The sequence below is a fragment of the Phocoena sinus genome, chromosome 13, assembly GCF_008692025.1.
Source record: "Phocoena sinus isolate mPhoSin1 chromosome 13, mPhoSin1.pri, whole genome shotgun sequence".
Taxonomy (NCBI): domain Eukaryota; kingdom Metazoa; phylum Chordata; class Mammalia; order Artiodactyla; family Phocoenidae; genus Phocoena; species Phocoena sinus.
Window position 1 is genome coordinate 29,621,706 of NC_045775.1, and position 12,373 is coordinate 29,634,078.

At 37.1% G+C, this 12,373-nt stretch overlaps 1 protein-coding gene and 1 pseudogene across 2 annotated transcripts in view; one reads left to right on the forward strand and one right to left on the reverse strand.

The window, feature by feature from the left end:
• Nucleotides 1-12,373, reverse strand: part of STRN (striatin) — a 119,836-nt gene that overhangs the window by 62,136 nt on the left and 45,327 nt on the right. For both annotated transcript variants that reach the window (XM_032652588.1, XM_032652587.1), the window contains exons 3-4: nt 10,787-10,860; nt 1,244-1,322 (exon numbers count right to left, since the gene is read on the reverse strand). In XM_032652588.1, coding sequence (XP_032508479.1) covers nt 1,244-1,322; nt 10,787-10,860 — 153 coding nt within the window. The remainder of the gene's footprint in view (nt 1-1,243; nt 1,323-10,786; nt 10,861-12,373) is intronic.
• On the forward strand, nt 1,744-2,829 carry LOC116764209 (annotated as a pseudogene).

Here is a 12,373-nt window from a genome sequence, read left to right on the forward strand (position 1 = left end):
AGCAATCCCACTACTGGGCATACACCCAGAGAAAACCATAATTCAAAAAGACACATGCACCCCAGTGTTCATTGCAGCACTATTTACAATAGCCAGGTCATGGAAGCAACCTAAATGCCCACTGACAGACGAATAGTTAAAGAAGATCTGGTACATATATACAATGGAATATTACTCAGCCATAAAAAGGAATGAAATTGGGTCATTTGTAGAGACATTGATGGACCTAGAGACTGTCATACAGAGTGAAGTAAGTCAGAAAGAGAAAAACAGATATCATATATTAACACATATATGTGGATTCTCAAAAAATGGTACAGATGAACCAGTTTGCAAGGCATAAATACGAGACACAGATGTAGAGAACAAATGTACGGACACCATGTGGGGAAAGTGGCGGGGGAGGGATGAATTGGGAGATTGGGATTGACATATATACATTAATATGTATAAAATAGATAATAAGAACCTGCTGTATAAAAAAAAATAAAATTTAAAACATAAATAAATAAATAGTAATGAAGTCTCATTTCCTTCTCACTTTGAGGAGATTAAAAATAGATGTAAGGAGACACTTTAATATTCTCTTCCCATCATCAAAAGAAATGGCTGGCATGCAATCTGCTCTGGAAACCACAGGTTTAGACTATTCACAAGCAACCGCAAAAGTTTAAACCAGGTTGCAAATTTCATTGTAGTCAGGCACAAATCAAAATACCAATTTCAAATGTGATATGCAAGGGTCAGGCACTGAGCTGGTGAGTGAGTCTAGCCCACTGCCTGACATCTGAACCTCAACCTAGCTTTGATCCCTCCTTATACTCTCAAGTTCACATTTTATAGGAGAAACTATATGTTAGCATAAAATTTACAAACTTGGGAAATCCAAGAAGTTCTTCCATCTATTTAAAATAAAGTTTAAAAACATAACACAAAAATTACATGATTAGACTTATATTAAAACATATGTATATTCATGTGTACAAGGTACAAGGAAAAGAGTAACTTTAAGGGTATATATAGAATTCTTTAAACTAAATTTAAGCATATATAAATTAGAAGCTTTAAACTGTACACTTCCTGATAAAGCTAAAATTATGGAGAGAGAACTTATTCTTAATAATTCTTACTAATATTTAATGAAAAAATAAATTCCTCCATAGGGGAAAAAGTATTTAATATGAAAAAGGAACAGTAATTCAAAGAAGCTTTTTCACAGCAGATACTTTCATGAGATACTTACTGTCTGAGTAGTTGTCGACCTTGTTTCCACATTAACTGGCTGTTTTGTTGTGGCTGCACCTCTGTTTCATTACCTTCATCTGGAAAACATTAAATCATAAAAAAACTGACGTTTTATACATTAGAGGGTATCTCAATTCATTAAAAATGTCCAAAAAAATTTATAAGATTAAGAACACTACACTGTAAGGTATGTTTTAGGACAATGGAAATTCTGTTTTTAAGTTTAATTTCCATAACAAAACTCTAATATAAATTCATTATTGCTACTAGATTTCCCTGAGAATTTCAGAACTAAAATAAAGACTTTTCCCCAATTTTTAGGTAAACTGAGAATCTTCCTTCAGGACAAATCAAGAGTCCTGAGTCAAGAGTCAAAAGTATTATGAAGCACCATATCAGAATTAGAACAAAATGCCCAGGAACAATGATTCAAAAAAAAAAAAAAAAGCCGATCTGGTAAAGAGTAGATAGATAAGAAATAATCCCTGCTCTGCACCTGGCAACGCTCGCAGCGCACCATAGCCGGCCCAGCTTCTTTCAAAATGTCTACCGTTCATGAAATTCTCTACAAGTTCAGCTTGGAGGGTGATCACTCCACACCTCCAAGTGCATACGGGTCAGTCAAAGCGTACACCAACTTTGATGCTGAGCGGGATGCTGTGAACATTGAAATGGCCATCAAGACTAAGGGTGTGGATGAGGTCACCATCATCAACATTTTGACCTACCGCAGCAATGAACAGAGACAGGATATTGCCTTCGCCTACCAGAGAAGGACCAAAAGGGAACTTGCAACAGCACTGAAGTCAGCCTTGTCCGGCCACCAGGAAACAGTGATTTGGGGCCTACTGAAAACACTTGCTCAGTATGACGCTTCCAAGCTGAAAGCCTCCATGAAGGGGTGGGGAATGATGAGGTTCATCTGCTCAAGGACCAACCAGGAGCTGCAGGAAATCAACGGAATCGACAAGGAAATGTACAAGACCAATCTGGAGAAGGATATCATTTCCGACACATCTCGTGACTTCCGCAAGCTGATGGTTGCCCTATCGAAGGGTCGAAGAGCAGAGGATGGCTCTGTCATTGATTATGAACTGACTGACCAAGATGCCGGGGATCTCTATGATGCTGGCAGAAGAGGAGAGGAACTGATGTTCCCAAGTGGATCAGCATCATGACCGAGCAGAGTGTGTACCACCTCCAGAAAGTATTTGAAAGGTATAAGAGCTACAGCCCTTATGACATGCTGGAGAGTATCAACAAGGAGGTCAAAGGAGACCTGGAAAATGCCCTCCTGAACCTAGTCCAGTGCATTCAGAACAAGCCCCTGTATTTTGCTGACAGACTGTACGACTCCATGAAGGGCAAGGGCACTCGTGATAAGGTCCTGATTAGAATCATGATCTACCACAGTGAAGTGGACATGTAGAAAATTAGATCTGAATTCAAGAAAACGTATGGCAAGTCCCTGTACTACTACATTCAGCAAGACATCAAGGGCGACTACCAGAAAGCGTTGCTGTACCTGTGTGGTGGGGATGACTGAAGCCCACAATGGCCCGAGGGTCCAGGACGGCTGCTCCGCACTCCTAGCTAACAGTTCTACACAGTCAGCTTGTGGTTAACAGCCCCCTTGTGCCCATCCCTGGGAGGATGACGTTAGCACTGCCCACCCCACCTGCTCCATCCTTAGTTTAGTTGCCTAAGCATTACGTGGCTTTCCGGTCTAGTCTCTCTTTACAGTCAAAGAAATGAACATTCCAAGGAGCTAGAAGTGAAATCTATGATGTGAAACACTTTGCCTTCTGAGTAATGTGTCATAAACATGAATAAACTGAATTTTTACTTCAGGAACAAGTAAAGAAAAAAAAAAAGAAATAATCCCAAGCCAAATCTATTTCCTTCACTAGTTATTAAATGAAAACCTCAAGCATTCTTTTTTTAAGACATTCTTTAGATGAAAACCTCCTAGGCCCTGTAAAGCTTCAATTCATCATTTGGTAGAAGCCGAATCTTTCAAAAAGATGATAAAGGACTTCCCTGGTGGCGCAGTGGTTAAGAATCCACCTGCCAATGCAGGGGACACAGGTTCAAGCCCTGGTCTGGGAAGACCTCACATGCTGCAGAGCAACTAAGCCCGTGTGCCACAACTACTGAGTCTGTGCCCTAGAGCCCGCAAGCCACAGCTACTGAGCCCATGTGCCACAACTACTGAAGCCCGCGCACCTAAAACCCGTGCTCCGGAACAAGAGAAGCCACGACAATGAGAAGCCCATGCACCGAAACGAGCAGCCCCCGCTTGCCACAACTAGAGAAAGCCTGCGCACAGCAACAAAGACCCAATGCAGCCAAAAATAAAAAATAATAAATAAATAAATAAGCCTAAATCATTTCTACACCATCCTCAGATATACTCAACTGCCTTTGCCTACTTTGGTAGCTAGTGATGTTACCAAGGAGTGGTACATCCATTCAATGGAATACTACTCAACAAGAACAAGGAATGAACTACTGACACACAGCAACATATAAGAATCTCAAATGCATAATGCTAAACGGGAGACCCTAGATTCAAAAGACTACATTCTGTACGATTCTGGAATTGATATGATTTTCTCAAAAAGGCAAAACTGTAGGAACAGAAAACATATTAGTGGTTGCCAGGGGATTAGAGTAGGGAAGGAGGGGTTAACTACAAAGGGTATTAGTAACAAGACTGTATGTGTTTATGAAAACACCAAAAAGGTGAATTTCACTGTATGTAAATTATACCTTAATAAAAAATAAATTAAGCCAAACCAAGTAAGAATGCATCCTCACCCTCTTTTTAAAAAGTGTATTCTTATACTGAGATAAAATCCAACTCCCTTGGTGATCATTTTGTAATATATTAAAATATCAAACCACTATGTTGTATACCTGAAACTAATATAATATTGCAAGTCAATTATACTTCAATGAGAGAAAAAGAAAAAGAAAGCAAGCACTCAGTCTTGACTCAGTTAACCCAGCTATATGACAAAAACAGCAAGGCTATGACTGCTGCTTATTATATTATTCCACACTGGATCATGACTAGGCTCCAGATGATTGCAAGGAAGCAAACGAAACCTCATGGAAATATAACCAGTCACAACACTTACTAAGAATGAAGAGATTCAAAGACCTATAGAGCTTGAGGAGTCCTTATCTCCTTGGTAATGGATCTGAGGAAAACTGCTTACCTTAATTCTTTTATTAGATTAGTGTATGAATTAATGATCTAAGATTACGTCTGCAATCATAGATTTAACCACACAAACATAAAACAGGCTCTTTACTCAACATTGCCAAAATCTATTTTCCACTGATTTAGAGAAATAATCAGTGGTATAGCCTTCTGTAAGAGCAACAAGTTTCAATGCCTGCAAAATAATTATAAAGACAGAAATCCTGATTCTAGATAAATTTCTCTGAAGTAAATTTTCCTTTCTCTATTTAAAAAAAAAAAATCTGACTCTCTGGGTCATATGTGAACTTGTATTTCCCCACACTTCCTTATCCAGGCTAAACACTTAGTTCTCTCAATGGTTAGTAAGTATTCCTCAACTATCAGATTCATTCTTACCTTATCAAGTTCAAAAAGTGACATTATACAAAAGTGAGGATTTTAAAGTGGGTAAGAACTGAATTTCTTGGTAATGTTAAAAGTATCTGACTGACACTTCCAGTCAGGTTGGAGTAACAGGGACCCAATTTACCCTCCTGCTTGAAGCAACTATACATCAAAATGGTTAAGACATTGGACATCAGGCAACAGAGGGCAGCAATCCCTGAGAAAAGGGAACCAAACAGGTGAGCCTATGATTGTTCCAGCTTACTGCCTTGATAGAGTTTCCCAATCACAGCATAGGGAGGGAGAACAAAAATAATATCTGAAGAAACAGGGGCTGAAAAGTTCCAAATTTCATGAAAACTATAAACCCATAGATCCAAGAAACCCAACAAATCCCAAGCACAAGAAACACTGCGGTGGGGGGGGGGGGGGGGCGGGGCGGGGTGTGGAACTACACCAAAGCACATCATAATAAGATTGCTTAAAACCAATGAGAGAGAGATACCTTAAAAGCAGCCAGAGAAAAAGGTCACTCATACAGAGGAATAAAGATAAGAATGACAGAAGATACCTCATCAGAAACAATGCAAGCAGCAAAGTAAAGACTTTTTCAGACACACAAAAGCTCAAAGAATTCATTATCAGCAACCTGTATTACAAAATATGTTAAAGAAAGTCCTTAAGACAGAAGGAAAATGATACCAGAAAATATGGATGCACACAAAGGAATGATGAGCACTGGAAATATATGTTTTTTATGTTATTTATATCTCTTTGAGAGAGAACTGACTGTTGAAACAAAAATAATCATGCAGTGTATGGTTTATAATACATACAGAGAAGTAAAATATATGAAAACAATTGCACAAAGACAGAAAGGAGAGATGGAAGTACACTGTTAGGAGGTTCTCATACTACACATGAAGTGGTATATTAGCACTTAAAGACAGAACTCTAATAACTTAAAAATATATACTATAAATCCTAAAGCAACCAATAAAATAAGCGTTGTAGCTAGTAAGTCAGCAAAAGAGATAAAAAGAAATCATAAAAAAATACTACATTAGGGGCTTCCCTGGTGGCACAGTGGTTAAGAATCCGCCTGCCAATGCAGGGGACACAGGTTCGAGCCCTGGTCCAGGAAGATCCCACATGCCACAGAGCAACTAAGCCCGTGCACAACAACTACTGAAGCCAGTGTGCCTAGAGCCCATGCTCTGCAACAAGAGAAGCCACTGCAATGAGAAGCTCACGCACTGCAATGAAGAGTAGCCCCGCTCACTGCAACTAGAGAAAGCCCGCATGTAGCAACGAAGACCCAATGCAGCCAAAAGTAAATAAATAAAATAAATAACTTTTTGAAAATATATACTAGATTAATCCAAAAGAAATCAAAAAATGAGGAAAAGGGAGCAAATAACATATTTAACAAACAGAAACCAAACAGCAAAGGTGACAGCTTTAAAGCTCACTGTATCAATAATCACATTAAATGTGAATGGTCTAAACATCTCAGTTAAAAGGCAGAATTTGTTACTTTGGATAAAGATATTCTATTTTTAATAAGTATCTGGCTTCTAATATTAAGTAGGAGAAACTGAAATATGAAAGATAAATAGATTTAACGTAACTTAGGGTAATATTCTCCTGAAGTAGAAATGTAAAGGTTTGGAAGTGGAACAAAACAGAAAAAATGTCAGAGGGGAAACGAATTGTTTTTGAAAAACGTTTCAGAAAACATCTGGATTATCAGTTTCAGGAAAATACAGTAAATGGATAAAAGAATGAAGAAGGAAAAATGCCTGCTTCTTTAATTTGGATACACCACCTTGTACCCTCTCGTAGTCACTGTCCTCATCACTGTCACCTACAAATCCCTTGATAACGCTCTAAACCAGGCATCCTTCCTCTGTAACCAAACTTTTACATCATCTTGAGTGAAGTTAATATTCATGTGGGTGATCCACTTCAGCTTCTGCACAACCACCACCCTCTCTAACTGTCATGCCTTAGATACTGTCATTATGAAGAACTGTCACTGATGCAAACTCACTCTCTGAGCATATCCTTCAGGCTCAATACCCCTAATTCACCAGGCACTTTGATTTCGGTGGGACCTTAGATCAGGGGTGATCAAATTCTGGCCTGCAGGTCAAATCCAGCCTGCCACACTTATTCATTTATGTGTTGTGGCTGCTTTCATGTTATGATGGCAGAGTTGAGTAGTTTCAACAGAGAACACATGGCCTACAAAGCCCAAATATTACTATCTGGCCCTTTACAAAAGGGTTTGCTGACCTGCTCTAGACTGTTGCCTATCCCCTTACTTTGATCCATTAGCCTCCCTTTGCCTTCACTTTCTTTCCTCTCTAGTTTTAGTTCAATGTCTATCAATTCAACCATTCTTTTGACAGTGTCTTCATGTCCCCTTGTCTCTCCATGAATTCAACTGTTAACTATTTTCATTCTATTATCTTTTACCTAGGCTGCCAACTGTGCAGACCAGCAGCACTTCTACATAAACTTATGATTACACACCTCAATCGGACGCTTAGCTTTTCTCAATCTTACTATTTCTTAGTAAATTTGTTCTCCTGTTCATTATTATTTTAAACCTTCTCCACTTTTCTTAAACCTCTGATATATTCTTAGCAGATAATCCAGTCTCATACATAAAGCTATCATATTAAATACCCACCACCAGACCGAAACCCAAATCTACACACCTATCACCTAACTTCCTATATTCTCTCTTGGTAACAATAAAAGACATGCTCCTCCTGCCATTCTCCAGCTATGCTCAGAATCCAATCCCTATTACTTCTTCAGATACCTTCATATCGTATCTCTGCTCTCTCCTTTTTATTTGCTCCTCCTCTAAGAAACATGTCACACACACACACATACACAAACACACATTCTCTCTCTCTCTTCCTTGACCCCATGGGTCCTTTCAGCTATTTCCCCCTAATCCCTCACCTTCAACTCCACAATCTAGGCTTCCTTAAAGCTTACTACACTTAGTCTTCACTTTCTATGCACAGTCTTCGTTTCTGCCCTCAACTCTCTCCTAAGACTGCTCACAATAAAGTTCCCAGTGACCTGTGTGTCACTAAATCCTAGAGATACTCTTCAGACCCCTGGGCATTAATCAGTAGTGCTGAAGGATCCTTCCTTCTGGAAACCCTCTCTTCTCTTTATCTCCATGCTCCTGATTTTCCTCCTACCATTAAAATAATACTCATCAGTTTCCTTTTCAGGTTTCTATTCTTCTAACAGTTTTTTAAATGTTGCCATTCCTCAGGGCTCCATTTTAGACCCTCTTCTTACTCGGCATAAGGTCCCTGGCTGAGCTCTTCCACCTCAGTGGCAATGAGTGTCATTAGTACTAGATGCTATATGCTCTCAAATCTACATATTAAACCCATGTCTCTGCCTTGAGCTCCACACTCACATGCTCAGCTGTCTACTAGCCATTTCTGCTTGATGGCCTAACAAGTAAATCCAAAAGTGAACCCACCATCTTCCAAACGTACTTCTGGTCTAACTTTTTAAACTAGAAGTGTGGAGTCATCCTTGATTCTCCCCTTTTTAAATCCCCTACATCTAAACAAGAACTAATTTCCTGCAGATTTTACTTCCTAAATATTTCCTGAACACACCCAATTCTCTTCAACTACATTGTTAGTACCCTTGTCAAGGTAACCTTCCTCATTTACCCAGGTGGCTGCAAAGTCCTCTAACCCATCTCCCCATCTTCAGTTTTACTCCTCTCTAACCCATCTTCCACACTGCTATCTGCATGATCTAAGAGCAAGCAAATCTGATCACAAGAGCCCTGATTAAGACCCTTCAAAAGCCTTCTCGTAACTCTTAGTTAATCTGCCCTCCTGGTTAACTCTCTAGCTGCATCTAGAAACACTCTTTCCCTCTCCCCCTCTACTAATTATTTTGTTTCTCAAATGTGGCAAATTCTTCCCTCAGAAACTTTACCGCTAATGCTCTGCCTTTCTTCTACCTCTCATTCAACAAATAGTTAGTCAGTCCTCTTTCCCTGGTTAATTCTTACTTGTCTTTCAAATGTCAACTTCAAATATCACTTCCTGCAAGAAGGCTTCCTTGATCACTTACAACTAGATTTGGTTCTCCTGCTACTGTACTCCATAACACCTATTACTTCTCCATATAATTTTATTGTAATCACTTTTTTCTTTTATCCTCCCTGTAAAAATCCAACAGGGTACTATATTTTTATTCACAGAATTTGATTCTGGCTCTGACACAAGCATTACATATTTCATATTTAAAAGCTGAACAGTAGTTTGAAAGATGGACAGATGGAATGATACTAGGTATTACATACTAAGAAAATAAACCTAGAAGTTAGGAATTATTTCCAGAATTTCCCCCAGTTTACAGATAAGGAATGGAGCAACCTCAGAGAGACTAAGTAATATCACAGGTATTTAAAGTGTTAGGACAGAGTCAAACTTACGTGTATCCAATTTCAAAGCCCAAACTTTTTCTACTGAGCCACATTCTTTACTTACAAGCATTTTGTATATACTGCAACTAGGCCTTTATACTCCTAAATCGATATCTACAAATTAGGAACAAACATGTTTATGTAAAAGTAGTGATTAAAATCACTCCTTTGATTCAGACAATGTACTGTTAGGATAGTCTTCAACAAATAGCCTAGATTTAAAAAGAAGAAAAAAAATTTTTTTTAATCTAAGTGCATCTCAAGTTAAAAGAAAAGATGCCAAAGTAAAAGAACAATGAAAAAAAAGCAAAGAAAAAAATGTCAGTGATCAATTGGTATTGCTCTAAACATCAAGGATTCAATATTCAGCCATGGAAACGTGTTAATTACACTACTACACTGAATTGAACTATAAAATTGGCAGCACATTCAGAATAATTTTCTTCTTTCATACACTGTCAAACACAGAAACAGTGTGGAAAAATGGGGAGAATTCGAATTTTGGAGTCAGTGGACCTGGGTTCAGATCCATGTTCCTATTACTTAAGAGCTGTGTGACCTTCGGCAAGTTTCTCCACTTCTCTGAGTTTAAATTTCATGCAGGTAAAATGAAAATAATATTATTTTTATTGAATAACTATATTAAGAATTAAAGTTAACATACATAAAGCCCACAGTAACCAAGGAAGGTATTTCAGTATGTGATAGTTATATCAGACATTTGATCCAGGAATTTAACCTGACATCATGTCAAAAACACACTCATCTGAAACATGGTGGTAACTTTTCAACAATTTTTCTTACTTTTTCCTAACACCTACTAATAAGTCAATTATATTCCTTAATATCTTTACAAGTACTATTTTTGTATTGTTTGATGGGGTGATGAGGAATATAAGAGAAGGAAAAAGAAGAAATAGCACAAAAAGATAACAAATGTTTCAGCAGTTAAAAGATGTTCTGGTTACAGAACATCCTGTGGGTTAAGTCCAAACAATTTTGCACCTGAAATTGAGGGATCAGACTTAAAGGATGAGTAATTCTCTTGTACTTAAAGAAGAAATCTCCTGCCTCCATAGTTTCTACCCTTTCTCTCAGGATTTCAAGGGCATGATGTACTTTGTATTACACATCTCCAAGTTCTCATTAATACTGGAGGGACCCAGCAACACACAGTTATGTTGGTGCATGTTACCCCATGAATTCTGATCCTTCCAGTAAGTGTAGAACATAAGCAGAAAGTGGGGAGCTAAAAGAATGGGGAAGAGGGAAACAGAAGGAAGGTGGTAGAAAATGATCGAATGACACTTAGTGATTAGTGCCCAAAGATAAGTAGGTCAGAAAAAATAACTAATATGCAAATAATTAGAAATTAACTTGCAGTTATAAATACTGTTGCTACAAAATACTAGATATTAACTTCTTTTTAATCATTTAAACTTCCTTTAAAATTAGCTTACCAGAGTCATAGCTTGGAGGCTTCATATCTCCCTGATTCAATTCTGTTCCGTATTTCAACTTGTGGTATTTAGCTCTACCAAAGAAATGAGAAAATACAAACCATCTTAAAACATATTTAAATGAACTTTAAGATATGTAACAGGAGTAGTCATCAGTATGCAGTAGTCCTGACTAACTTTCAACAGTTCAAAGACTTCCACAGTGTCAAAGTCCTAATACAAAAGCACTCGCCATTATTATTTTGTTGTCATTATACCATCAAGTCCTGTTATAATAAATAAAGGAATAACACTGAGAATCATAAATCTTGTTTCCAGAGTTACAAATGAACCAGATAACATTCTAGTTTCTGCAGTATTCAAATTTTCTTGATGACTGCCAGAGTACAATTCTATCAAAAGCAGTAAATAAGTCTGGATTGTGAAATAAACTTGAGAAAGACTAATCATTCTCAAAATTGAGTTTCGTTGCTTTTTTTTTTTGTAAAAAGGTCATTCATAATACTTTGCATTGTCAGGCAACTATGCTTTGCCAAGTATGCATTAGAGTGAACAATCTAAAGGAGGGAGGGGAAACCAGCCTAAATCATCAATGTTGAATAAGACATTCTAGTAGGAATAAATATATTTTTAGTAGCCAAGGTATCTTTTGCCTTTTCAGGAAGAACTGTGAACAGGAATACCTTCTTTTAAAAGCTAACTAGATGTTATTATCTCTGGTTTATCTAATTTAACCATCCCAGATTTAACCATCCGAGACCAAAAAAATAATCTAGATAAGGTAAAAAATTTAAAGGTTAACTAAAAATGGCCATACTTAATGTATTTGTATATTCTGACTTGTTTGCTTCCCCAAAATATTGAGGCTATTACAATAAATATTCAATGTAATAAGACTGGGATAATAACAACAATAATAATTTGAAAAACCAAAGTAATAAAGTAATAAAGAAGGAATAAAAGGGTAACCAAATAGCCAAAATTTGAAAGTTATTTTTTTCTTTATAAAAGACTGAGCACTTACTTTAAAGTTTTTATATTTCAAGAAAAGTATAAAGAAAATGAAAATTATTTGCTCGAATGTGTAAAATACTGGAATTCTTCGTATTACTTTGCAATAATTATTTTGCAGTTACAACACACAAAAAAATCAACATTTTGTACAGAGGGGAATCCTAAAACCTCTGAAAGTTACAGATAGCTGATGTTCTATTTCTTAAAGTAGGTGGTAGATACATGAATATTTTTTATATTAGTCTTTATATGTTTTGCATATATATGAAACGTTTTGTAATGATATGTATCCATTAAAAAGAAAAAAGAATAAAGAATCTTTGTGTGCAGATATGGGATTGATCTTTAAGCTTAAGTAGAAAAACAAGGTACAAGATACTCTGTGTGTGTGTGTGTGTGTGTGAGCATGTGTACACCTCTGTGTGTTTTTTATATGTGTGTTATGGTTTTTAAGTATAACTGTCAATCTTCAGATTTTTTTATAAACACACTTCATCTACTATAAGACAAACTAACAATACCTCCTATAAGGCAAAATAGCAATTGAAAGTAACTGGCCTGAGGACAGAATAA